At 44.2% G+C, this 23,612-nt stretch overlaps 5 protein-coding genes across 5 annotated transcripts; 1 reads left to right on the top strand and 4 right to left on the bottom strand.

The window, feature by feature from the left end:
- The first annotated feature begins 524 nt into the window (after window positions 1-524).
- Window positions 525-4,389, top strand: LOC102712904 (membrane-anchored ubiquitin-fold protein 4). The gene is made up of 3 exons (XM_006652155.2): window positions 525-711; window positions 2,151-2,321; window positions 4,038-4,389. Exons 1-3 carry the CDS (start codon window positions 525-527, stop codon window positions 4,091-4,093), a joined length of 414 nt encoding a protein of 137 aa, XP_006652218.1. The 3' UTR covers window positions 4,094-4,389.
- Window positions 4,390-5,472: 1,083 nt separating this feature from the next.
- LOC107304005 (putative uncharacterized protein DDB_G0271606) lies at window positions 5,473-8,039 on the bottom strand. The gene is made up of 2 exons (XM_040523564.1): window positions 7,737-8,039; window positions 5,473-6,883 (listed from the first exon to the last, which is right to left on the bottom strand). The coding sequence occupies exons 1-2, from the start codon at window positions 7,943-7,945 to the stop codon at window positions 5,779-5,781; spliced, it is 1,314 nt and encodes a 437-aa protein (XP_040379498.1). The 5' UTR covers window positions 7,946-8,039; the 3' UTR covers window positions 5,473-5,778.
- A 2,430-nt stretch (window positions 8,040-10,469) lies between these two features.
- LOC102719486 (putative uncharacterized protein DDB_G0271606) lies at window positions 10,470-12,781 on the bottom strand. The gene is made up of 2 exons (XM_040523467.1): window positions 12,631-12,781; window positions 10,470-11,846 (listed from the first exon to the last, which is right to left on the bottom strand). Exons 1-2 carry the CDS (start codon window positions 12,768-12,770, stop codon window positions 10,916-10,918), a joined length of 1,071 nt encoding a protein of 356 aa, XP_040379401.1. The 5' UTR covers window positions 12,771-12,781; the 3' UTR covers window positions 10,470-10,915.
- A 2,026-nt stretch (window positions 12,782-14,807) lies between these two features.
- LOC102719202 (4-sulfomuconolactone hydrolase) lies at window positions 14,808-18,767 on the bottom strand. The gene is made up of 10 exons (XM_006653279.3): window positions 18,457-18,767; window positions 18,264-18,335; window positions 17,767-17,846; window positions 17,497-17,596; window positions 17,356-17,409; window positions 17,180-17,257; window positions 16,485-16,582; window positions 16,332-16,389; window positions 15,633-15,754; window positions 14,808-15,396 (listed from the first exon to the last, which is right to left on the bottom strand). The coding sequence occupies exons 1-10, from the start codon at window positions 18,700-18,702 to the stop codon at window positions 15,240-15,242; spliced, it is 1,065 nt and encodes a 354-aa protein (XP_006653342.3). The 5' UTR covers window positions 18,703-18,767; the 3' UTR covers window positions 14,808-15,239.
- A 2,670-nt stretch (window positions 18,768-21,437) lies between these two features.
- LOC102718924 (ACT domain-containing protein ACR6-like) lies at window positions 21,438-23,612 on the bottom strand. Its single transcript, XM_040522909.1, has 3 exons — window positions 23,152-23,612; window positions 22,989-23,056; window positions 21,438-22,906 (listed from the first exon to the last, which is right to left on the bottom strand). Exons 1-3 carry the CDS (start codon window positions 23,399-23,401, stop codon window positions 21,824-21,826), a joined length of 1,401 nt encoding a protein of 466 aa, XP_040378843.1. The 5' UTR covers window positions 23,402-23,612; the 3' UTR covers window positions 21,438-21,823.

Genomic DNA, 23,612 nt, shown 5'->3' with positions numbered 1-23,612 from the left:
TAGTAAAATCAATTACTCACCTGATGCCACTAATTACTGTTATTTAAGAAAAGATTTTGTTAACCCTTACAATTTCAGCCATCGGCCATCTATCAGAATAATTTCATACAATCTAATCGAAGAATTAATTTATAAAATTTGATCGAATCTTGTACTAAGCGTGTCAGCCACCAATGAATCGAGACAATACAAAAGAGCCGCTTACGCTTAATTTTAATAGCATAAAGGCCCCTGCTTTAGAGAGAGAAAAAAAAGTGGAAAGAGAAATTCCTCCTGCCTTGCAAAGAAGCTCTCCTTCCTCTTCCTCCTTCCTCCTCTCCTACCTTCCTCCCCCCCTCGCCCTCCCACCAAACCCTAGCACGCGAGCGGGAGCGAACCCTATCCCTTCCCCACCCGCCGTCGAGCTCGTGACCTCCTCCCGCCGCTCGGAGCTGCGCCGTGAAGCGGTGGGCGGGAGGGGGGGGGGGGCGGCGGCCGCCAGTTTGGTTGGGGTGGGAGGGGGAGGAGGAGGAGGAGGCCAGGAGATGGCGGAGGGGAAGGTCGCGGAGGGGACGAGAGAGGGGGAGGAGAGGGGCGGCGCGGAGGCGGACGAGGAGGTGGAGGTGAAGTTCCGCCTCTTCGACGGCTCCGACATCGGCCCCGTCCGCTGCAACGCCGTCGCCACCACCGTCGCCGCCCTCAAGGACCGCGTCGTCGCCGACTGGCCCAAAGGTTGATGCCGCTGCCCCGATTTCCCCTCCCGCTCCCGCTGGGGCTCCGCGCTCTCGCCCGTGGCTGTAGTGTTGGTATGCCCCCCGCGTGATCCGCGGTTGCCGAATTCCGTAGCGGAGCCTCTTGACTCTTCTTCGCGACAGCTAGGAGATTGGAGGAGTAAAGCCTTTTGACTTAGGCGAGAGAGAGAGAGAGAGTTTCTTGTTTCGTTAGATTTGCTTGCCTAGTGTAGTGAGTAGTGACTAACATCTGCATGGTTGGAGTGATCTGGGGGGTAAAGCATGGAGAGGTGCACCTATTATTAGCAAATTTATTTTTAATATTCTAAATGGAGGGTTATGTTGGTGGTATTTAATGTTTATGATCCATGATGGTCTATGATACCTAAATGGAATTGGCTGGTGGGATGTTTGGTTGCGATAGGGACTATATTTGTAATGAAGATTTGGTAATGTGTTTATGATGCGTGAGGGGGGATTAGGCTGGGATTTAGTTTTAATTAGCAATACATCTTATTCTGATCCTCTCAACAAAACTGGCTGATCAGCGATAAATAGTTATGCAAGGGAATCTCCACTTCATGAAAATGTGCAACTATTCACTTGGTCTCCCTGAACATGCATGGTTGCATCATTTTACTTTAGGTTGATGTTGATAGAGGAGAAAGGCTTCTGGAGCTTGAAAAATGAGACACGCCAGCATCTGAGGTAGCCACGGTGCTCAAGAGTGTTCTTATGGAGAATCCAAGAGGTCAGCTTCAGAGTAGCCTGTAGAGAGCAGAATAGGGAGGAAATGAGGCTTTGCAACACACAAAGCTCTAAGAAAACTCATGGTGTTCAGGCTAAGGTTACATATTGCATTATTGGCAGCTATCCTATTCTCATCAAATCCCCGTCACATCCACACCAGAGGAAAGAGAGCACGCCATATGCTCTACTCTGTTGTTAGGGGTTGAAAGATGACTTAATGAGTACGCATTTATCCTGTGGAAAAGAAGTCATTTGTCTTGATTTAATGCACTCCTGTTCTCAAGGCTTGTATTTTGTGGCATGATGGATCAACCAAACAGTTGAATAGTAAGGCATCCAACTTGGATTAGCTAGCGTAGGCAGTTTTTTTATGAGCCTGAAAATATATCGCTCTCATACCCTTTGGTGTTTATTGATGATTTGGGACTCCATATTGTCTTTGTTTCATTGACAGTGTTTTAGTAAAGATTTACTCTTTCTGTGTTACTTCTTTCATTTCAGTTTCGTGTAATACATTTTTTCTAATATCCTTCGCTCTGGAATTTATATTGATTACTTATGCATACCAAATCTCCAATATCTTGTATTGCTAGACACATGTTCATAATGTTTTTTTGAAATTGTTAAAGAATAGTTCTATCTTCTGATATTTGTGTGACACTTCTAATTTATGCAATGATTCTGTTGTAGATAAAACAATTGTCCCAAAGACTGCTAATGATGTCAAACTGATAAGTGGAGGAAAAATTCTAGAAAACGACAAGAACATTGCGCAGTGCAGAGCACCTTTTGGTGATCTTCCAAGCACTGCTATCACAATGCACGTTGTTGTGCAGCCATCATCAGCCAAATCAAAACCTGGTGAGCTATAACCTCATAGCATTCTGTATCTTGGACTGTTTGACATAGTTTAGATTTATAGCTTTTGTTAATTACAATCATAAAAACAAAGTATCAATTGTTTCTCTAGCTTACTCTGATATGTTTTTTCTGTAATTTATATTTTACCAAATCTGTCAGCAAAAGTTGGAGTTCAATAGACTTCCTGAAGTAATTTTTTCTTCTTAAGATATCAATTAGATGCTATTAAAATTGAATGTGCTCATTGCATAGTTTTCTATTCTTCAAGAGTCAGCTAAGTAAGCTCCAGCTACCCTGTACATAGTTAAAATGCTGAGATTGCCCATTGGTGTCAAAAAGCTGTTCCTAGGGCTTCTCCTGCCAGGTCATATGTTTTGTTTTTCTGGTTGATTCCCTAGTAACCGCGACAGATGGAATTTGCCAAAATCGGCAATAAACTGCCTGTCTTGAAGCACACGACTATATCAGAATGTCAGATTTGTCAAATATCTGGATATATCACCATGAATGCTGTTATTGTTACGCAATAAAATAAGGTAAAAAGGATCCCACACAGTTGCTCTCAACCCTCTAAGCGTATAAATTTACCATGCTTGTTTGTTGTGGTGCTGTTCCATGTTCATAAATATTAAAGGTACAATTCAAATTCAATGCTGGATTAAAACGTTAATAGCCTATTTGGTTTGGAGGAATTTTGAGGTATTGAACTGCTTCCTGTGAAAATCCTATGATTTCTGTGTTCCAAAGGAGCCCTAAAGAAGAATCCATGTAAAATGCAATATACGAATAGCTGGAATTCTGAACAAACAACATTAAACCAGCAATTTAATGTTCATAGGAATTCTGAAGTAAATTCTCTCGATAACTATAAGCCAACTCATCTAAATATTAAACTATAATCTAGGCACATGCAATTGTGCAGGAAATAAGTCAGCTAGTGTTGTATTATAGAATATGAGACCAAAGAAATGGTCCTACCTGCATTGGTCATAACTTGAAATAGCATGTTTATTTAAATCGTCGTACGTATAGCAGTGCTGGTTTATTTTGTGAACACTAGCATCCAGGACTCAAAAGTATGCCTTGGCCAAAATATTATTTTGCTACTGTAAGCAATACTAGCTAAATGCACATGGCCTTACTATAGATAAAAATAAAATTGTATATGTGATATATTTTTTTAAAGAACTAAGTGTGATTTTTTTTTCATTGAACTCTTGCTTCATGTTTTTGATATATGGAACACTTAGGTTTTTATTTTAGAGACTAAATAAGAATAAGATTACGCGATAGGACCCCGTGTATTATTGAATAACTTCAAGGACTCAGGTAAACTGTAGTGCAGCTTGGTTGGGATGGAAGATTCATGGCTCCCCTCTTCTAGCCCGATATTATTGAATAACTTCAAGTATGGATCCCCTCTTCTAGCCCGATATTAGTATTGTCCTCTTGGTTACTTCTTAGTAGTGTTCTTGCTCTGTACTTTGCCCTCCTGAGCTAGTTCAACTTTGATGACCCACTGTTTACTAAGAATCCTCATTTACATAAAGCATGAAATATTCTGTTTTAGTATTTCAGTCAATAAACACTGAGGTAATGATTCTAGAAATATGGACAGCAAAGTTACACATGTTGCAGTTTCAATTGTCAACAGCACATGCTAAAATCTGATGAAGCCTGGATTCTGTTTTCTCTGTTCCTTTTTGTTTGTGGCAGACAAGAAGACCAACAAGTTGCCTAAGACCACTCGCTGCTCATGTACCATACTATGAAGGTTCAAAGTCAACTCCGTTGACAATAATTTGTATGTCGGGGAAAATTACGCAGAGAGACGACTGGAGAGGAGATTGAAGAAAATCTGGTGTCAGAGAAGGGAGACCCATGTGTTGTGAGATTGTATTGTAATTGTAAGCTAGATACTACAGAGAGTTCGTCCCTCTGCGGCTAGGGAAAATAGTTGTCGTTCGGTTGCTTGTCTGTTTTACCCAACAAAATGTTTCTATATGATGTACAATATACACATACATGATGTTTCTGGAGGAAGAAGTTGGTTGTTTTTCCGTGTCAAGTCCACTTCGTATCAGTTTAGAATTTGTCAACTCGATTTGCACTTGATTGATGCTGCGTTCCCCGTCATAAGTACACCAGTAAACAGTCTATCACTGTCAATTTTCTGAACAAAGTTGATTGATCCTTCGAATCTGAAGGACTGTCGCTATCGTCAAATTCTACTTATTTACTTACATTAGAAGGGTTCAGAAAATCATTTTGAATAGTAGCTATGACCGTGCTTTCCTAATGATTAGGACGCTCTTTGAGGAGAAAATTGCCCTATTGACATTCTAAAGACGACACTTTAAATATTGTTTTGATTAAATCACACTCTAAACATTGTGTTGCTTGATTCACTAACATTTTCCCTTTATTAATCTATTTCATTTTTCTTTTCACTATTTTACCATATGAATTGACACCTATACCCTTGGCTATTTTTTCCCTCAGATGCTGCTAACGGGACGCTGCTCTTCCCACACCCAATGTTGCTTCGTTCTTTTTCTAAACAAACCAGGTTTGTGGTAATAGTAAGACACCTGATGTTGTTTCATTCTTTTTCCGAAGAAAACTAGGTAGCTGTTTGGATCCAGAAACTTTTTTTTAAGTACCTTATCACATCGGATGTTTGGACGTTAATTAGGAGTATTAAATATAGACTGATGACAAAATTAATCACATAAATAAAGGCTATTTTATTAGACAAATTTTTTAAGCCTAATTAATCCATAATTAGTAAATTTTTACTATAGCATTACATTCGCTAATCATAAACTAATTAGGCTCAACAGATTCGTCTCATAAAATAGTCTAGAGTATGGGGTGAGTTTTATTAATAGTCTTTATTTAATACTTATCATTAGTATCCAAATATTCGATGTAACAGTGACTAAAAAAGTGGGGGGAAACAACACCCCTAGGTTACCAAAACAGTTGCTCAGACCATTTCATTAGCAGTGAATGAACGGTTGTAATTTACTTTGGTTGGAGGGGGCAAATTTTTACACATAAATCATGCATGGATAAAGCTCAAGCTAAATCAACAAAAAAAATTTAGATTTGAAACCACATTAGTTAAAAGCAAAAAAAACAACGAGTATTTTAGAAACCAAACTTTGGTGTTGTTACTTGAAGAATGAGGAATCAGGTTCACAAATTCGCATGCTGCTAATAAAGTGCTAAGTGCTCAGCTCTCCCAATCCAAGTTTAACAAAGACGGGAGAGTCGCATGATCGATCATACTTACTCAGATCGAAGTCTCGCACGAATCTCGAAGCCCCAGCAATGTCGTCGGAATGCACCACCCCTCCCTGCTCCTTCCCACTGCGTCGGCGTCATCAGTCATCACGTCGTCGCGTCGGCCGCGCCGTCCGCCTACCCCCTCTCCTCCCGCGCCCGGCTCGACTCACCGCGGATCTACCGGAGCAGCTCGTGCAAGCGGGCGTCGACGGATTCGGTGTCCAACCCAACTGTCCCACATGTCCAGAATAGCATCCGCCGCCTCCAAGTAAGCGGACCACGGAGGCGTGCCGCCGCCGCTGTCCGGCACCGCAACCGTCGGCGGCGTGGCCTGGTAGAGCCGCTGCTGCATCTCGTCCACGAGGGCGTCGAAGGATTCGGGTCCGGCCCCGTTCTCCCACGCGTCCAGAAGAGTATCTGCCGCCGCCAGGAAAGCGGACAAATGAAGCGTGCCGCTGCCGCCGCCGCCGTTCGTATTGATCCACGCGTCCATAAGAGTTGTTGCCGCCGCCAGGTAAGCGGACCACGGAAGCGTGCCGCCGCCGCCGCCGCCGTCACCACCGACTTGCCCCTGGCCCTGCTGCTGCATGATCGCCGGCCCATGCGCGTGCGGCGACGACTCCGCCACCTCCTCCTGCTGCTGCTGCTGTTGCTGTTGCACCACCATCTGCTGCTGCTGCATCTGTTGCCGCTGTTGCTGTTGCATCACCATCTGCTGCGGCGGCGACCGCATCATCTGTTGCTGCAGCTGTTGCCGCTGCATCTGCTGCATGCCCGCCACTTGCTGCTCGTCCAGCATGAGCTGCTGCTGCATCTGTTGCGGATGTTGCTGTTGCACCACCATCTGCTGCGGCGGCGACCGCATCATCTTTTGCTGCAGCTGCTGCCGCTGCATCTGCTGCATGGCCGCCACTTGCTGCTCTTCCAGCATGAGTTGCCCTTGCAGCGCTGCTGGCTGCTCAGGCGCGCGTCGGCGGCGTTGCCGATGCAGCATGAGCTGCCTCTGCATCTCTGCACGTTCATGCTCAGGCGCGCGTTGCCACCGCTGGACCATGTCGCGGACGCACTCCGCCTTCTGCCGCGTGTAATCGAGTCGGAGGTTTTCCATCATGAGCCGCTCCTCGGCGCGGGAGGCGGCGAGGTTCCGGACGGTGACGTTGAACATCTGCACCAGCTCATCGAGCTCCCCAGCCATGCGGGTCGCCTCGGCCTTCTGGCTCTCCTCCCACTGCACTCCTTCTGGCAGGTCCTCCGCATAGTACGGAAACAACCTGAAGGCAAATCAGTGCATGTTAATTATACTGTGCATGTACTCGCGGGATGTGAACTTTTCGGTGTGTTAGCAAGATGAAAGAAGCTAACCTCTTGGCGCAATTCGGGTTTCAGAGATTAGCAGCCAAATTCAATGTGAAATTTCGTTGGGATACACTACAACATCAGTCCTGGCAAAGTGCTATTAAAGATTTTGATCTACATCATGGTTACTGGTGCAGATATGACAACACAAGTTTATATGCTGAAATATTAGCTACATACTGTAATTTTGCATACAAAAATTATACCATCAAAGATTGTCAAATTGATCATATATAGACTCCTGATGAGTATAATATATCAAGGATCACTGCCCTCCGTTATCGAATGCACCGTGCTCAGTATATGAAGCTAACCAAATATTGTCCCATAAACATTTCGCCAGAATAACATGAAAAGCAAAATTAAAGCTGCTGATCTTGCCCTTTTCCCTGTTCATCCATCACAGTGAAATCCTGAACTAATCAACTAACCCTGTGCACAATTCTGAAAAATTGAACGCTCATGTTAGAATTGTTCGTGGATTGGTTGATTTGTAAGCAGTACGAGGTTGCTCCAATTCGATTCTCTGCACAATCTATATCCCCATTTCAGAGAATGCAAATATCTAACTCATATTGAACTCCATGAATTCGCTGCACCAAAACCTTAAAGTAAGAGCGAAAATGCGAAATGTTGCAACCCACAAGTTGATCGCAAGTAGTAACGAGAGATCGATCAAGGTCGGTTGCAGCAACGATAGGCGGCGCGCGGCGGAGAGCTGGGTAATGGAGGAGGAGGGAAGATCAATCGGCGGCAGGGCGCATTTACCTGCTGATGGCGTCCTCGACGGAGGCGAACGGCGTGTTGGAGTCCGGGTTGCAGTCCCCGGTCGCGTCCTCGTGCGCGATCTGCTCCGCCGAGCGCTTCCTCGCCCGCGCCTCCTCCTCCTCTGCTGCCGCCGCCGCTCCAGCCCCGGCCCCGCCGAAGCCAACGCCCTCATCGTGACGCGGCGCGGCGTGACGTGAGGCCGCCGCCATACCCCGAGGCGAAGGCGGCACCACCGCGGCCGCGGCTCTCGCGCCTGGCGCCCCGTTCCCTACGCCGACCCCCTCCTCCTCCTCCTCCTCCTCCTCCTCCTCCTCCTCCTCCTGCTGCTGCAGTGGCGCGAGGATCGTCGGCTCCTGCCTCTCCTGCTGCTGATGCATGGCGAGACGCGGCCCCGCCACCGCTCCAGCGACGTCGCCACCCCCGTACCCGAACCCCTCCTGCTGCGGCGGCCGCGCGAAGACCGTCGGCTGCGGACACTGCTGCTGCGCGTGCTGGGGACGGAGCCGCGCGAACATGGTACCTGCTCCGTCTTGGACCTCCGCGGTGGCTGACAGCATTGGCACCTGCTCCGTCTCCGTCTCCTCCTCCTCCTCCTCCTCCTCCTCCTCCGGCGCCATCTCCTCCCGTCTCTGAGTCTCTCTCTCCTTTTTTTTTTCTTGGGTTAATTTTTCTATTGTGAGATGCAGAGATACAATGCGTAGTCCAGGATATATATACTAATATGAATGTGAGAATCACGTAATTGGAAAATAGACTAAACAGGTAATCCCTTCGTTATAAAATGTAGGCATTCTTAAATTTCAATCCTTTTCAGAATTATTTTCATTTATCCCACTACTCTTTCACGTTTGTCCATTGCTCGTTTATTAGAGGACGCTAGCTACATCATTTTCTTCTCAATATTAACATCTACTAAACAATCCAAAAAAATACTACCATTTTGGGATGAAGGTACTATTTCAATAATCTTTTTTAACTTAATACAAATCAAAAGTGTTTTCCTCTGCAATTAGGAGATGACATCGTCGGTTTTTTCGATACATTTAATTATTCATCTTATTCAAAATTATCTATAAATATGTCACAAATGTAAGCTATAATTAAAATACATTTAGTAATAAATGTTGTCATAACATGAATATATGATAATTACATAAGTTTTTTTAATATATAAGATAAATGGTTAAACAGGTGCCAAAAAGATAACAGTATCTTCTATTAAAATACGACAGGAGTAGAATACAAAACTGAGTGAGTCCTCTCTCCGTCTTTTATTTGATATTATTGGCTTTTGAATCTATATTTGATTATTCATTTTGTTCAAACTTTGTATGAAAATATGTAAAATATAAATGATGCTCAATGTAAACTTCTGTAATAGAGATTTTTTTCAATTGAAAGTTTTATTTCAAATTTAAAAAATGTACTGAACTTTCAACTCAAAGTTTCAAACTATTAACATACCTTGTTTATTTATTGTTTTCTAATAAAAGTCTTGAAGCGCTAATGATGGTTAGCTAATGATTGATGCTCACTTGTCACATGTATGTACGTGAATTCATTCCCATTTGAAGAACTTCAAGAGATTAAAAAAAAAGGCTAATACATGAGCGTGAACGAATCGATCACATTTACTTTACTTTTACTTTTACAGTTATTGATTTGTTAGCATAGGAACCTCATGGTGCGCCCTACCGTCCAATCATCCACGTGCGTGCTTCGATATGTTTTATCTATATAAAGTAATGTATTTATAGGAAAAATGTTTATGTCGTTTACATTCAGAAATCTATGGTTCTGTAAAAAAATGATATAAAGTATACAATAGGAAAATATTTATATTGAAATGATATATTAGAAAAAAAATAGGACAAAGTTTTAGTACAGAAAAATCTACCTAAATATTTTGTATATATAAAATTTTTATATAGAAAGTTTGTATATAAAACATTATAGGTACCAAGATTGTTCGTATCAAGTTTAGAGCCATAGAGTACAAGAAAAGGAAAAGAAAACATGTGGAAACATGTTCCTGACCGTGAGTTTAAAAACATAAAAAAAGGGACAATTGCTCTATCAACATGTTTTGAAGCCTAACAAACAAAATGACTATATCTTTTTCAGTTTGCTCATTTGAGTTTCTTTTCAAAAACAAGCCAGCCGTCTAAACCTATTCCATTAACCTTTGCTGACGGTGTTAACATAAAGTTTATAAATACAAACTATTTGACTATTTGACCCTGATGCCCTTGCTTATTTAACCCTGTTTTGTGACGTTTATTGAGGTAGAATTTGTTCATTTGTAACTATGTGTAAGGAAATATAATATTTGAAATATATGTGATACATTACGGAGAAATTTGAATTATTTAAAATATATTTGATATGTTTTGCACAAATTTGAATGCTCAAAAATATAATTCAAATTTCTCCGTAACATATCACATAAATTTGAAACAATTCAATTCTGTGCATATATTTACAAATGACAAATTCTATCCCAATTTACATAATAAAGCAAGGTTAAATGAGCAAGGGCCTTAGTGGTACTTTTTTGGTTGTATTAACATCGTCAATAATGATCAACGGAATAGGATCAGACAGCTGTTTAATTTTTTAAAACAAGGGTCAAATAAACAAAGTGGAAAAAATAGGTTTATTTGGTTAGTTAGACTTAAAAATAGGTCAATAGAGCAATTGCCCGTTTAAAAATATCATACTTTGTGTTGCGAAAGTTCCACATAGAGTCAAAAGAACAAAAGGTAGTCAATTCAAGTGTAAAAGAAATTGAAGGGCAAGCATATCTGCATATACATAAGTGGGCTGAGATTTTGGCCATCTGGACCAGTTGTCATCCCTTAGTTTGATCTGGTCCTTGCTGGAACTATCTGGACTAGTGAGTTCAAAACAAAAAAGGTTACTGCAAAGCACTGGAAAACAATATGAAATATGAATTCAAAATGCATCTATAATTCGCAAGTTCAGACCATCATCCTCAAATCACATCCGTTCAAAAAAGAGAAAAAAAAACAGATTCCAGAAACCAAACTTTGGTTTGGTAAACGTTAACTTCAAGTGAAGAACCAGGTCAACAAAATTCACAAGCAGCAAAAGAGTATGATCCAGATCAAGCGGCGGTCTGGCACGAATCACGACGCGCGCGAGCAAATGCATTTCTCCTACTCGTTCTCGATGAGTGGCTCGGGCGGCACCGGCGGCGGCGGCGGCGGTGGCGGCGGCGGAGGCGGCGGAGGCTGCCTCGCGGACGGCCGGTGAGCCCGACAGTACCACCAGTCCTCCTCCCTCCGCCGCTTCTGCTCCTGCAGCAGGTGCTTCAAGCAGGTCTTGAAGCCTTCGCGGCCCCCCTGCACCAGCGCGGTCGTGAGCAGCGTGTCGGGGTCGATGGGCTGCGCGATCCACGGCGGTATCCTGACGCCGCCGACGATCTTCCCCTCCGGCTCCACCCTCCGCCGCCGCCTCTGCTGCTCCACCATCTGTTGTTGCTGCTGCTGCTCCGCCATCTGTTGCTGCTGCTGCTGCCGCTGCTGCTCCGCCATCTGTTGCTGCTGCTGCTCCGCCATCTGTTGCTGCTGCTGCTGCCGCTGCTGCTGCTCCGCCATCTGTTGCTGCTTCCGCCGCTGCTGCTCCGCCACCTGTTGCTGCTTCCGCCGCTTCGCCGCCATCTGTTGCTGCTTCCGCCGCTGCTCCACCACCTGTTGCTGCTGCTGCCGTGCCGCCGCCGCCGCCGCCTCCTGCTGCTGCTTCTGCAGTGCAGCCTGCTGCATCAGCATCCGGTGCTGCTGCTGCTGCTGGAGTGCCGCCACCTGCTGCTGCCGGACGGCGGCGCGGACGCGCTCCGACCGCTGCTGCTCGTCGGCGAGCAGGAGGTTATTCACCAGGAGCCGCTCCTCGGAGTGGGTGGCGGCGAGCTTCCGGACGACGAAGTTGAAGCCCAGCACATACTTCTCGAACCTCTTGGCCATGCGGGTCGCCTCGTCCTCCTGCCTCTCGTCCCACTCCTGCACGCTCGACTTGTTCTTCACCGGCGGCTCGTCCTCCACGTAGATCTCGTCGTCCTCGTACTCCGCGAACACGTGGTATGGAAGCAACCTGAAAGACAAATCAATCCATGCACTTATGGATTTTTTTTCAGTGTATTCAGAGATTGGCAGCAAAATTCGATATGAACTTTCAATCTGTTCTTTCATCAACAGTGTGAAGAAATAGGAAAAGTACTAAAGATTATCAGTTACGTCATGATCATTGGTGCAGATATAACATAGAACAACTGTCTTGATGGTCAAACGAGTAACATAATTCCAAGGTGTTGTTACAGAAATTATTCTGCCAAAGATTGTCAGATTAATCCTAAACAACAAGTGATCAGTATGGTTAATCAAGGACATGAATCAAATGCATTGTGAACCAAACATTAGATTCCAGAAACAGTTTCGTCAAAATAACATGAAAGGGAAGATTAACGATGATGATCATGCCCTTTTCTCTGTTCATCCATCAGATAGGGAAGCTCTGAACCAACCCAGATTGTCTAAAGTTTTCGTGCTAGTACTGTTCGTGGATTGATTGATTGATCTGGAAGCGGGGAAGAAGGTTGCAGCAGTTCGATTTTGTCTGCGTAATCCCCTTTTGAGAGAATGCAGATATCTGAAGAATCATATGGACTGCACGAATGATCAGATTGGCGATGAAATCTTGCGGCACGCAACTCGATCTATTGCGAGTGGTAAGGGCAAACGGGAGATCGATCTTGGTTTGTTGTTCACCGCGGCGAAGAACTAATCCGATAAACCCTAAAGAAAAGGTTTACCGCTACGGAAGGTCGCAGCGAGAGGGAGGGGGAGACGACGGAGGAGGAGAAGATCAACCGGCGTACCTGATGATGGCATCCTCCACGGAGGCGAACGGCGTCGTGAAGTCCGGGTTGCAGGCCCTGGTCGCGTCCTCGTGCGCGATCTGGCACGCCGCGCGCTCCCTCGCCCGCGCCTCCTCCTCCGTCTCCGTCTCCGCCACCATCCCCCGCAGCGACGACGCCGCCGCCGCCCCGGCCCCGGCGCCGCCGAAGCCGGCGCCCTGATCCTGCGGGGCCGCGGCCGCGCCCGGCGCCGCTCCCGCTCCCGCTCCTGCCCATGCCCTGGCGCCGCGCCCGTCCCCGCATCCTTGCTGCTGCTGCTGCTGCCGGAAGATGGTCGGCGGATGGCGCACAGCCGGAGTCTGCGGCGCCTGTCCAGCCCTCGCCGCCGCCGCCTCCTCGTCCATTCACCGCCTTAGGGCGACGGCGCGGAGTTGTCGCTGGTAGTCCGCGGGGGCCAACAGCAAGGGCACCTGGCTCTCTCGCTCACCCCCCCTTCTCCTCCATCTCTCTCTCTTTTTCTCTTGGATTAATTTTTGGTCGCGAGTGTCTCAAGGAATACAATGCGGCGTCCAGTTGATAACACCGGTGGTAATATACACGTGAGAATCACGAAAGAGAGATTAAAAAAAAAGTTTGACTCTTATGGTTAAGTGGTTTCTTGTGACGCGGGTACTCTTAGGTGCTTTCTGCTGTGACATGGTTACCGATACATGGGTCTCACATCTCTCTGGTCAACATGTCAGAGTTGACGATCCCAATCCGATTTCTTTAGACCATAAAATAAAAAAAATTACATGGTATCACATATTTATATTATCGTTCATTTACTCAACTGTAGGTAGATACCAGTTAACAAAACTGGTGGTAATATAAATGTGAGAATCACGAAAGAGAGAGAAAATGTTTGACTCTTATGGTGAAGGGTTTCTTATGACCTGGTTAGTCCTACGTGCTTCTCATCGTGATATGATCGTTGACACGTGGATCCCACGTCTCCTAGGTCCGTATGTCATTAGCCACGTTAGAGGTCATGTGGTTTCATATCTTCCGAGTCCACGTGTCATTGATCGTGTTGGAGAGAAGTAACATCATATGATCTTAATCTAATTTCTTATGGCTATAGAATAAAATTATATGGTATATTACGTTTATATTATCATTTATTAAGTAGGAATTTGAAAGGTATAAGTTGAACGTAAAAATGTTGATGTGTTGGCACTGTATCTGTATTGTAAACCATAAGCATCTATGAGTGGCATGCAACATGTAACCATAAGCATCTACGAGTGACACGTAACATGTCGCATTTAGGATGAATGTTGTCGACGATTTTATTTTATATACACAATAGCTTGTCGATATATATAAGCTAGCCTATGTAGAACTGCCAACGGCTTATATGAAATATGAAAAGGGGTTGGCTTAGAACGAGTGATCAAATAACGCTCACCGTCAATGGTAAAAAATAGAAGAAAAATTATATATTACAACAAACGTTGGTTGTAATTTAATGAGAAGCTATAACATGGAATGCAAGGAGGATTCCACTTTTGTATTGCTTTTATTGTTGCAACGGTGTCAAAGTGGTGAACCAATATATGCATGCATATTTATATGGAAACACACTACTTCCTCTAATTTCCTATAGTTGTAAATGCAGATCATTTTGTCGTTGTACATGCGAATTTAGAAAGTTGTTAAAATGACCTTATCTGGTTCTTGATACTTTATTTATGCACGAGATAATTAATTTACATTTAGATAAGGATAGAAAATTCTGAAATGACCCACATTTGAAATAGAAAGGAGTAGCAAGTACCAGCCGTACGTAGAATATTTTTCTGTTGGTATAATTTCCAAATATACGGCCATATATTTGGCCACCAGCAAATGTTGGTACCACATTGTAAACCGTGAGTATCAGTAGGTAACAATTGGAGATTGCATTTAATATCTATGTGTTTTCTTATTGCTGTAAAAAAAGTACTTATAACTTCATAGATATCGATTACGCTAGTTCATGCGTTTGTCTGGATCGCGTTACTTCAATTTATATTCTTCTTATTTTTTTCATCCTGATAATTTTCCCAGCTGGCAGTTGTATCTCGGCTGGAACTTTTCAATTGATATATTATAACACACAATAAGGGGAGAAATTTTTGGCGACATTTTAATTCCAAACGGATCTTTAACATTATAGAAACAGAGAATATGGACTAGAATTGACCTCGTCTTTTTCCTGAGATAATTTTCGATGTATGCATTTTGTTTTTGCAGTGGAACTGTAGAGTTCTGAACATTTGAGCGCACAAAGATTTGCAATGCGACGAGCTATTCTATATAAACATTTAATACCTTACTGAAACAAACGAGTATCAATTATCCAAATGAACCGAGGAATGCTTTTCCTCATGAGCTTTGCAACAGTAACCCATGCATGCACCTTGGAACAGTTGATTCACTGCTAATTTTGCCCCAAGATTCATTCCAAGGATGATGCCATCCATCGGCATGATTTGCAACTCGGTTCTCCTCTCATACAACAATCATTTTCACCCTGGCCCATTGCAAAAATATTTACTGACCAATAAAAGCTACACCTTACCCTGGCCAATGAATGAACACCTCTATCATGCAGTAACCCATGCACCTTGGAACAGTTGGGTCGCTGTTTTGCCCAAGATCCATTCCAAATCTGATGAGGAAACAGGTATCTTGCTAGCAACATGTGAGATTGCCTCCTTTGCCCCTTTGTAGCCACATTCAGGAACAACAAAGGGGAAGTCGCTGCAAAATACATGTGCAGAGCATAAACAGTTTATACTGGTGGTGAGGTTTGCAGAAATGCCAGGCATCATATGCTCGTACCCATAACAGATTTATACTGGGAGTAAAGAGTATGGGCTGGTTATTGGTTTTTTTAGGACTAAAAACACTTCTTCTCAATGAAATATTTTTTGGGACTTCTTATTAGGATGGTAAAAAAGCTCTTAAAATAAGGTCCCAGTTGATCTATTAATTACCTTCCCCACATTATTCGATTGGCTCCATAGCTGGAGATCACACGGGAAAGAAGCTGAGCTGTGTCCTCATATGGATATGCCTCTCTTGAGATACGAAAGAGAGCACTATATTTCACGTAAATCTGTTCAAGCCATGAATCACAGCATCAGTGTAAGCATAACATATCAAATAGAAGAACTGATTCCAAATGTAGCTGAAAATCTTCTTGTACATACTGTCATCGACTAGCACAATTGATTAGGAAAAAATATCACATCAATATCATTTAGCTCATTTTGGTACTAAACCTCAGTGTTAACTTGGTAAAGGAAACCAAAGAATGCAGGCTTCAACAAGTACCAAAAATAGTTTAATTTTGCAGTAAATATCTTCTCAGAAGGGGTTTTTTTTTTTTTTGAGATTATACTGATGGGCCAAGTTCATCGAGATGGGATTTCTGCACTTGTGACCATGACAGAATTGCATACAAATAGTTAGAGTATATTTAGATAAGCCAATAATTTGGAATGAGCTTTTTTACCATCCATGAAAAAATAAAAAAATAACTCGAGATACCATAATTTCTAGTGTAAAAGTTTAGTACGTTGAGATACATTGTATCTTGAGATACCAAAATTTTGTATTAAAATTTTTGGTACCTTAAGATACTTTTCAATAATGGTAAAAAAAACCCATTTAGAATTGTTTTGATGTAGTACCTGAGGGAATCTGGCTAGGTTTAGAAATGAAGCGAATGCCTTCTCTTCTTCGGTGTTCCTGAGTTTCAATGGAAATGACATTAATACAGACAGGAACTACTTAGTAAGGATTACAAATACTGCAATTTAGGAGAAGCAAATCAAAAGGCTTACGTTGGTGGCTTGCAGAAAGCCATATGGTCGAAAATAACAATAGTTTTTGGATAATCTGTGCAGAGCTCCTCTATCTCCTGAATATATGAACTGATTCCCTGCATGTGCAAAGACCATGAGTTAATAGATGGGCAATCACGAAATAGAAGATGTATAATTCACTTGTGTTTTCTAGAGTACGTCAGGCCCTCAGTGGTGGAAAAAGCAGATGATCTTTAGTGTACTTACAGCATCAACATGCAAGTGTTACAATGTAGTTTTGCTTTTTTGGATTGTCTTGCTAGTGCTAAAACACCATTTGTGGCACTAACTGCATTCTAAAGGAGAACATTTCAGACTTTGGGCATTGTTTCAGCCTCGATACAAAAGAATTACATATTTCTGTTCATTAGCTATGTCATTCCAGGGCCTGACTGATGCAAATGTGATAACCATCTACTTACAGCTACACACGCAGAAATGCAAATTATTGACAATATTAATTATAGAAGTTATTGCTTTCAGCAGTTATTCCGAAACCAGTCTGCACTTTGTTGGCAAACTCCTTTTGCCCCCATTGGCATTTTGGCACTAGCAAAACTTCATCCAAATTTCGAAATCATAAACTACAATGCACACTTGCACATTGTGAGTACACTAAGAATAACATGTGTTTCGCACATTGTAATTAATTGCAGCAAAGGCATATATTTTACCTTCATCACCATGATTCCAACTGGGGCTCCAAGTTCTCCAGCCTTAGCAAATAATGACCTTCCAACCTCATTTGTCATCTAAAACAATGAGTTTTTGTGTGTGTGTGTGTGTGTGCTGAACCATGTATTATCGTAAATCAACACTCAAAAGTACATGAAAATGCCCATCTGCAAACCTTTTGACCTGATGGCCACAAGCTTGGGTTGAACCGTATAGCACGATATTTTTCCTAGTGAGAAGAAAAATGAATCATACACCAAAATGGCAAAATGTAACTTGGGTCAGTTTCAGGTTTGGTTAATTCCGAGGTACGTACTTGTACAATTAGATGTTCAAGCTGTTTAATTCCGCTTCCATCATCTGCAGGATTAGCGAGACAGCAGCCGATGAATTTGGATGGGTATTTCTTCAACACGCTACAACAGAAAACGAAATCATAACAAATTATAGCCTAGTTTATTGTGTTGGCATACGCATTCACATAATGTTTCGACAAAATATCAGAGGAGGAATCCTGTAACTAAACAATTTTACAGGTAAAATCATATAAGTATGATCAGCTCAGATGGATCGAAGCAACTTTTACCTAGTAACTAATGAGTGATCAAACATATGATTAATAGGTTGAACAATGAGAGCTCCATCCACTCCGGCTTCGTCCATGCACTAGAGAAAAGGTGAAAAGAGTTAAACTACATATGTTTTAATTAATTAATTACTATATCCACACAGGCTAATCTACTGCTAATCCCAGCATGTTAATCCAAACCGTTTTCTGATGAACAACAGCAAAATGGATGCTTGTTTTTTCTCCATTTATGCTAGAATCAGCATGGCAGCAGGTAAGTGACATTCAGATTCTGCTCATGACAGGGAATAGAGCACATCCGTGGGAAACTGTGAACACACAAATTCTCCTTTCGTTTCCCCTACCAAAATCAAGCGCCAAATCAACCGCACAAGAAACAGGTAAAGCATATCCAGACCGTGCACTAGGCTATCGATCGGTTTGCCATGATTTGGCCCCAATTTTGTGGAGAGATTTTGTGCTGTTGCATAGGGAAGGGATTAGGGGGGCGGAACCTCGAGCAAGAAGTCGATATCGCCACGGAGCGCCGGCTCCTGCCCGGGGAAGTAGGGGTGCTTGTCCGCCGCCTGCTCATGATCAACAACACCGACCACCGCGTGAACCAACCCAGCAATCACCCAAAGGAGTTTTGGGGGCATGTGTAATCGACAAGGAGTGGGGAGGGGGGCGGGGGCGCTAGCCGCGGACCTGCTGGGGGGAGGCCCAGACGTGGAGGTGGGAGTCGACGACGGCGGCGGCGGTTCCCTTGCCGGAAGCGAAGGCACCGCCACCGGCGGCCGCCGAACCCTCCATGGCGGCGGCGGCGGCCGTGAAGGTTGACGAGAGGAGCAGCAGATGCCTCCTCGTGGTCGTGGCGGATGCGGTGGCGGGGGAGAGCGGGGAGGTGGCGGCGGCGACGGGGGAGCAGAGGAAGCGGCACGCCGCCGCTGCCATTGAGGATTTGAAGGAGTGGTGGTGGCGGGTGGGCGGGTGGCCGTACGTGTCCCCCTCTCTCTCTCTCTCTCTCTCTCCGCGCCACACCCAGCACGCGACGTTTTCTTTAATCGGATGAAAATAATCTTATTTTTTTAAGTTATATTCAATGATATAAATGATGAATTTAGTTACTGCGGCCTCCGTGCCATAATTATGCGATCCTCACTATTTACTTATAATTGTTGATCATTCATCTTATTTAAAAATTTATTATTAATATAAAAATTTATAAGTAATATTTAAACTACTTTTAGTAAAAAATAAAAAATAAGTAAAATAAATAATACTTTTAATAAGACGACTAGTCAAACATTATAAACAGAAAGTTAAAATCTCTTATAATCTGAGATGGAGGGAGTACAAGGTTATTCTGCTTTACAAATATAAGATGATTAAGTTTTATATAGAATTTTTTAAAAACATTTCGTTTTGTACTTTGAGTAACGTGTGGGTGTTTTGTAGGGGGTGATTGTTTATTTGTAGATAATATATTTCAAATGACAAACTTGCAAATAGAAAATAATTTATAAAATCCAAGGCTTACTAAGATCTAATTAAATTTATGGTTAGAAATTTAAATTTTGGTACGGGCGTAACGAAAATCCACCGTACAGGGCTTGCGCTGGGCTGATAGTATTTTGTTGTGCTTAAAGACAAATACAATCGACGACCCATATTGTCTTTCACCTTAATACCTTATACATTAGACATGTACGGTTAGCACAAACGATTCGAGACTGTTAATTGACTTGATCTTCTACTTAATTAAATTAAAAAATATTCATTTATTTTACTTTAAAACAAACATATATATATATATATATATGTATTATATATGTAGAATCTTGATAAAGCCCGAAAACTTTGTAATATGAAATGGAAGCAGTATAAAATAGGAAGGGATGGATTTGGGCAAATACGTTGACATTACACATAGCACGGATAGTACTGAGCATGCATTCATTTCCCATACTCGTTCAATCGAAATCCCCACTGAACACACGAAAAGTTGGGTAACTATTACTATAATATTCTTCTAATATTTTTCACAAATTACTAAGATACCCTTATATATAGCAACATTGCATAAAGTTTAAATTATTTTAGAAATAATCTGCAGTTGCAATACGATAGTACTAGCACGTCCAGCCAGGTGCTGCTCGAGAAACGTACGACGCAGCAAGGGACGTGGGTGATTGAACTGGCCCTGAATGGATGGGTCTGATTTTTGAGATGACGTGGCGGTACGAGAGGATGAATAGTAAACGGTGCTTCGAGATAGTGGAGGGGAGAACCTAAGGATTTTATATGATGTGTATTGCAGTCAGTCCACTGAGAAAGACAGGAATTTGGGCCAAAATACAGCGCAGAAATATTTTTACTCGTTGGGCTGAAAAAAATTGCTTCTCTATGGGCCGGTAATCAGACAGTAGGTTTTGAACAGTGTTGGGCCCTTTTTGCGATCGATAGTGAGGGCTGTTTTTGATTGGATTTATACCCCCGCCAAAGTTTTGGCCCTATCAAATTTTGGCACAATAAAGTTGATTTGATGAAATTTTGGCAGCCGAGGGTTGAATTCCAATACGTATGGTTTGAAAAATTGAGATAGGTCAATTAAAAATTTTTATATTCATGAACAGTAGGAGAATACTCTACGATATATTAAACTTTGGAGAGTGATATTTATAAACAAAGAGAACAAAACCGAAAACCATAATTCGACTCAAGTAACCATTGATCCTAAGTTTGTTAACCTCTCGATCTTCACCCTATTCCTCAAAAGCATATACCAAATTCAAAAAAAAAAGAGGATTAGAGTCATTTTTACATCATATTTAAAGAGGAAAAAAATCTCAAGACGAGTCACACTGTTTGATTCCTCAAACCAAACAACCCATCACAAGTGAAATTAAAACAACAGCATGAGAAATTAAGCATGGCAAGATTGAAAAAAAAAACATCCTGAGAATAAAAAAAAGCTCGAACGGATGGGATCAACCTCGTGGGAGAATAGAACGTGATCGTCAAATTAAGACTTAAAAAGAAGAAGAAGAAAAAGAACCTGTTCCTTCTTGGAATTGAGTTTTCCATTTCATTGACTGCGATTCCCAATTAATTCGATTTTCTGATTGTTCCATGATTCCAGCCTCATTTGCAAAGACATTGGGCTGTGCCTAACCTTTCCACGGCTTTTTGTCCCTTTGCGACCTGTTGCTTTGCTCAACTTGTTCATATCATCATACTCAATGACTCAATCTATGCAGACTTTGCATCGCTCGTGTTCTAGTACCACGTCCTTTTTAAACGTACGATTCTACGCATCTTTTTGTTTCTTTTTCGCATATAAGCTAAAACTTTAAATCTCAAGCTTTAAATTTAGAGTAAATTTTAGAGTTATTTTAATCGTAGTTTATTTTTCAACGAAACATATATATAGTTTTTATTCATAAATTATTTTTCATCTGTAAACATGTCATTTTATTTTTTTATGAAAAAGCTAAAAGATCACACCCGAAACTCAATTGGCGTTGTCCTATTACTAGCACGCACGTGTTTAGCCTTGATTGATCGACATCGATGCCAGGATAGTTTCGCTATTCGATTCCCTCCTCGACGTGTCATACTCGTGGTACTCATTTTGCATATATGAAGCAGCTAAAAATCTTGCAAAAATCGAGAACTTTCGAGGTCGGCAAAACTAAAAATTCTTATGAAAATATGAAATATTTACAAGTATTTTTTTCTTTCTTTCTTTCCCCCACAAGAATATGAATACATGTACAAGAAGATGCAGTATTTACAGAGACTGTGTTCCCCAATTCCAGAGTACACTGATGAACACTGATCCTACAATTTTGTTTTCTTCTGATGACCTAAACCTTAAACTACCATTTTTTTTCCTAATTTTTGTACCATCTGTAAACCTATTTACATGCTGCCTACATCATCATCTATTCATCTTCGTCATCGTCATACGAATTCTGAAATCATATTTACAGTGAATGCTAAAAAGAAAAACATGTGACTAATTAATTATTTACAGCTAATTAATTAACCCAGCATGGTGGAATTAATTAATTTACGAGTAGAGCTTGATGAGGCTGAAATTCTGGAACGGCCGGTAGAATTTGAAGAGGTTGCCGAAGAGGAACGCCGTCGAGCCGGCGACGTCGTCGGTGGCGCCGCCGCCTCTCGTCCTGTCGCCGGCGGCGTCGGCGAAGGGGTTGTGCTTCACCCGCAGCGTGGCCTCGCCGATCTGCGCGCGGATGGCCTCGATCGTCTTGGCCTCCACGGGGTGGCCCTGCGGGTCCGATAGGTAGAACGTGTCCACGGCCTCGCCGCCGTCGGAGGAGATCTCGGCGCGGCGGATGGTGAGGCCGTTCTCCCGGAAGATACGGGTGACGTCGGAGAGCAGGCCGGCGCGGTCGCAGGTGCGGACCTCGAGCGCGAGGCCGTCGGCGGTGCGGCGCTCGATGGCGGCCTCGAGGCACTGCACCACGCGCTGCCGCTCCGCCTCCGAGCGGACGGGGCGGCCGTCGACGTGCCGGATGTAGTACTCCTGGTACGCGCCGCCGCCGGGCTCGCTGCTCACCGTGCCGTGGTGGATGACGTACTGCATGTCGGTGATGGTGCACACCGTGTCGAACAGCAGCTTGGGCCGGTCGCGGCACCGCACCACCACCGCGGTGTACCCGCGCTCGGCGCACGGCGTCACGGACACCTCCGTCCGCCGCCGCGAGGCCGTGGCGGCGGCGGCGGCGGCGACGCCGTCGTAGTCGCGGTCCTCGAACATCATCTGGTGGAGGCGGCGCTCCTTGTGCGTGAGCCCGCCCGCCGACGCCGCGGCGCGCACGTCGCTCTGGCCGCGCAGGAGGTTCCCGAGGCGGGCGCTGATGTCGGCGATGCGGGCCTCGTCCCCGATGGCCCCGCCGCCGGCGCCGCCGTCATCGGTGACGTGGACGACGGCCGCGACGCGGGTGTTGTGCGTCCACAGCTCGGCGCTCCGCACCGCGCAGCGCATGGCGGCCAGCACCGCGCACACTTCGGACAGCAGCCCGGGGCGGTCGGTGCCGGTTAGCTCGATCACCGTGTACTCCTCCGCCGGCACGATCCCCACCGTGTTGCGCACCTCCGGGTAGTAGCAGTCTTCCGCCTCCAGCGTCTGCAACCCCCCATCAATCCGACAAATCAATCCCCCAAATCCAACCAAGAAACCATGAGAGATTTCATCAACAAATCACTACCGTTTGGATGTACGAGATGGTTTCTTCATCAAGAACCTTGTTGCCGTCGCGGTCGGTGACGTTGAACACTGCAGGTTTCCCAAATCATCCGGTCAGAATTCAGAGCCCAAGCAAAGAAACGGCGGCGATGGGAAGGGAAGGGAAGGGAAGGGGGGGAGCTGACCGTCCATGAACCAGCTGCCGTCGGAGGAGAAGTAGGCCTTGCGGATGACGAGGTCGAGGTCGGCGATGACCTGGACGACGGCGAGGAGCGTGCCGTGGCTGCTGACGCTGTCCACCCGGATGACCGTGGCGTCGCCGGAGGCCTCGTTGTCGATCACCACCCTGGGCGGGTTCATCCCCCGCACCAGCTTCGCATACTCGTCCTGCGCGTCCACGCGGCCCGCCGCCGCCACCGCCGCCGCCATAGCCATGGTTAGCTCCTCCAACCCAGCAGCGGCCGCAGCAAAGCTCAGCTCGCTCGCTACCTCCACATGCCCAAGCAAGCCAAGAACAGAGCTGAGCAGAGAGAGCTACTGCACTGCCACTGCCGCTGCCACTGGTGGTGGTGGCGAGGAGGAGGAGGAGTTCGTTGGGTGTGCTGGCCTGGACCGGACAAGGCAACCGGAAAGGCCTCGAGCTGGG

The sequence above is a fragment of the Oryza brachyantha genome, chromosome 4 (assembly GCF_000231095.2).
Source record: "Oryza brachyantha chromosome 4, ObraRS2, whole genome shotgun sequence".
NCBI lineage: Eukaryota > Viridiplantae > Streptophyta > Magnoliopsida > Poales > Poaceae > Oryza > Oryza brachyantha.
Note: the sequence above shows the minus strand (reverse complement) of the source record. Positions and strands in the feature narration are given on the sequence as shown.

What these genes read in the sequence shown, in the direction of transcription:
- LOC102719202 (XM_006653279.3), bottom strand. Translation starts at nt 18,702, where the DNA reads ATGGCAGCGGCGGCGTGCCGCTTCCTCTGCTCCCCCGTCGCCGCCGCC. An exon ending in ATATCGACTTCTTGCTCGAG is followed by an intron (nt 17,847 to 18,263) that starts GTTCCGCCCCCC and finishes CCTTTTCTCTAG; the next exon opens with TGCATGGACGAAGCCGGAGT. An exon ending in GATCACTCATTAGTTACTAG is followed by an intron (nt 17,597 to 17,766) that starts GTAAAAGTTGCT and finishes TTTCTGTTGTAG; the next exon opens with CGTGTTGAAGAAATACCCAT.
- LOC102718924 (XM_040522909.1), bottom strand. Translation starts at nt 23,401, where the DNA reads ATGGCTATGGCGGCGGCGGTGGCGGCGGCGGGCCGCGTGGACGCGCAG. An exon ending in CGGCAGCTGGTTCATGGACG is followed by an intron (nt 23,057 to 23,151) that starts GTCAGCTCCCCC and finishes GGAAACCTGCAG; the next exon opens with TGTTCAACGTCACCGACCGC. An exon ending in CCATCTCGTACATCCAAACG is followed by an intron (nt 22,907 to 22,988) that starts GTAGTGATTTGT and finishes GGGGGGTTGCAG; the next exon opens with ACGCTGGAGGCGGAAGACTG.
- LOC107304005 (XM_040523564.1), bottom strand. Translation starts at nt 7,945, where the DNA reads ATGGCGGCGGCCTCACGTCACGCCGCGCCGCGTCACGATGAGGGCGTT. An exon ending in GTCGAGGACGCCATCAGCAG is followed by an intron (nt 6,884 to 7,736) that starts GTAAATGCGCCC and finishes ATTTGCCTTCAG; the next exon opens with GTTGTTTCCGTACTATGCGG.
- LOC102719486 (XM_040523467.1), bottom strand. Translation starts at nt 12,770, where the DNA reads ATGGTGGCGGAGACGGAGACGGAGGAGGAGGCGCGGGCGAGGGAGCGC. An exon ending in GTGGAGGATGCCATCATCAG is followed by an intron (nt 11,847 to 12,630) that starts GTACGCCGGTTG and finishes TTTGTCTTTCAG; the next exon opens with GTTGCTTCCATACCACGTGT.
- LOC102712904 (XM_006652155.2), top strand. Translation starts at nt 525, where the DNA reads ATGGCGGAGGGGAAGGTCGCGGAGGGGACGAGAGAGGGGGAGGAGAGG. An exon ending in CGTCGCCGACTGGCCCAAAG is followed by an intron (nt 712 to 2,150) that starts GTTGATGCCGCT and finishes ATTCTGTTGTAG; the next exon opens with ATAAAACAATTGTCCCAAAG. An exon ending in ATCAGCCAAATCAAAACCTG is followed by an intron (nt 2,322 to 4,037) that starts GTGAGCTATAAC and finishes TGTTTGTGGCAG; the next exon opens with ACAAGAAGACCAACAAGTTG.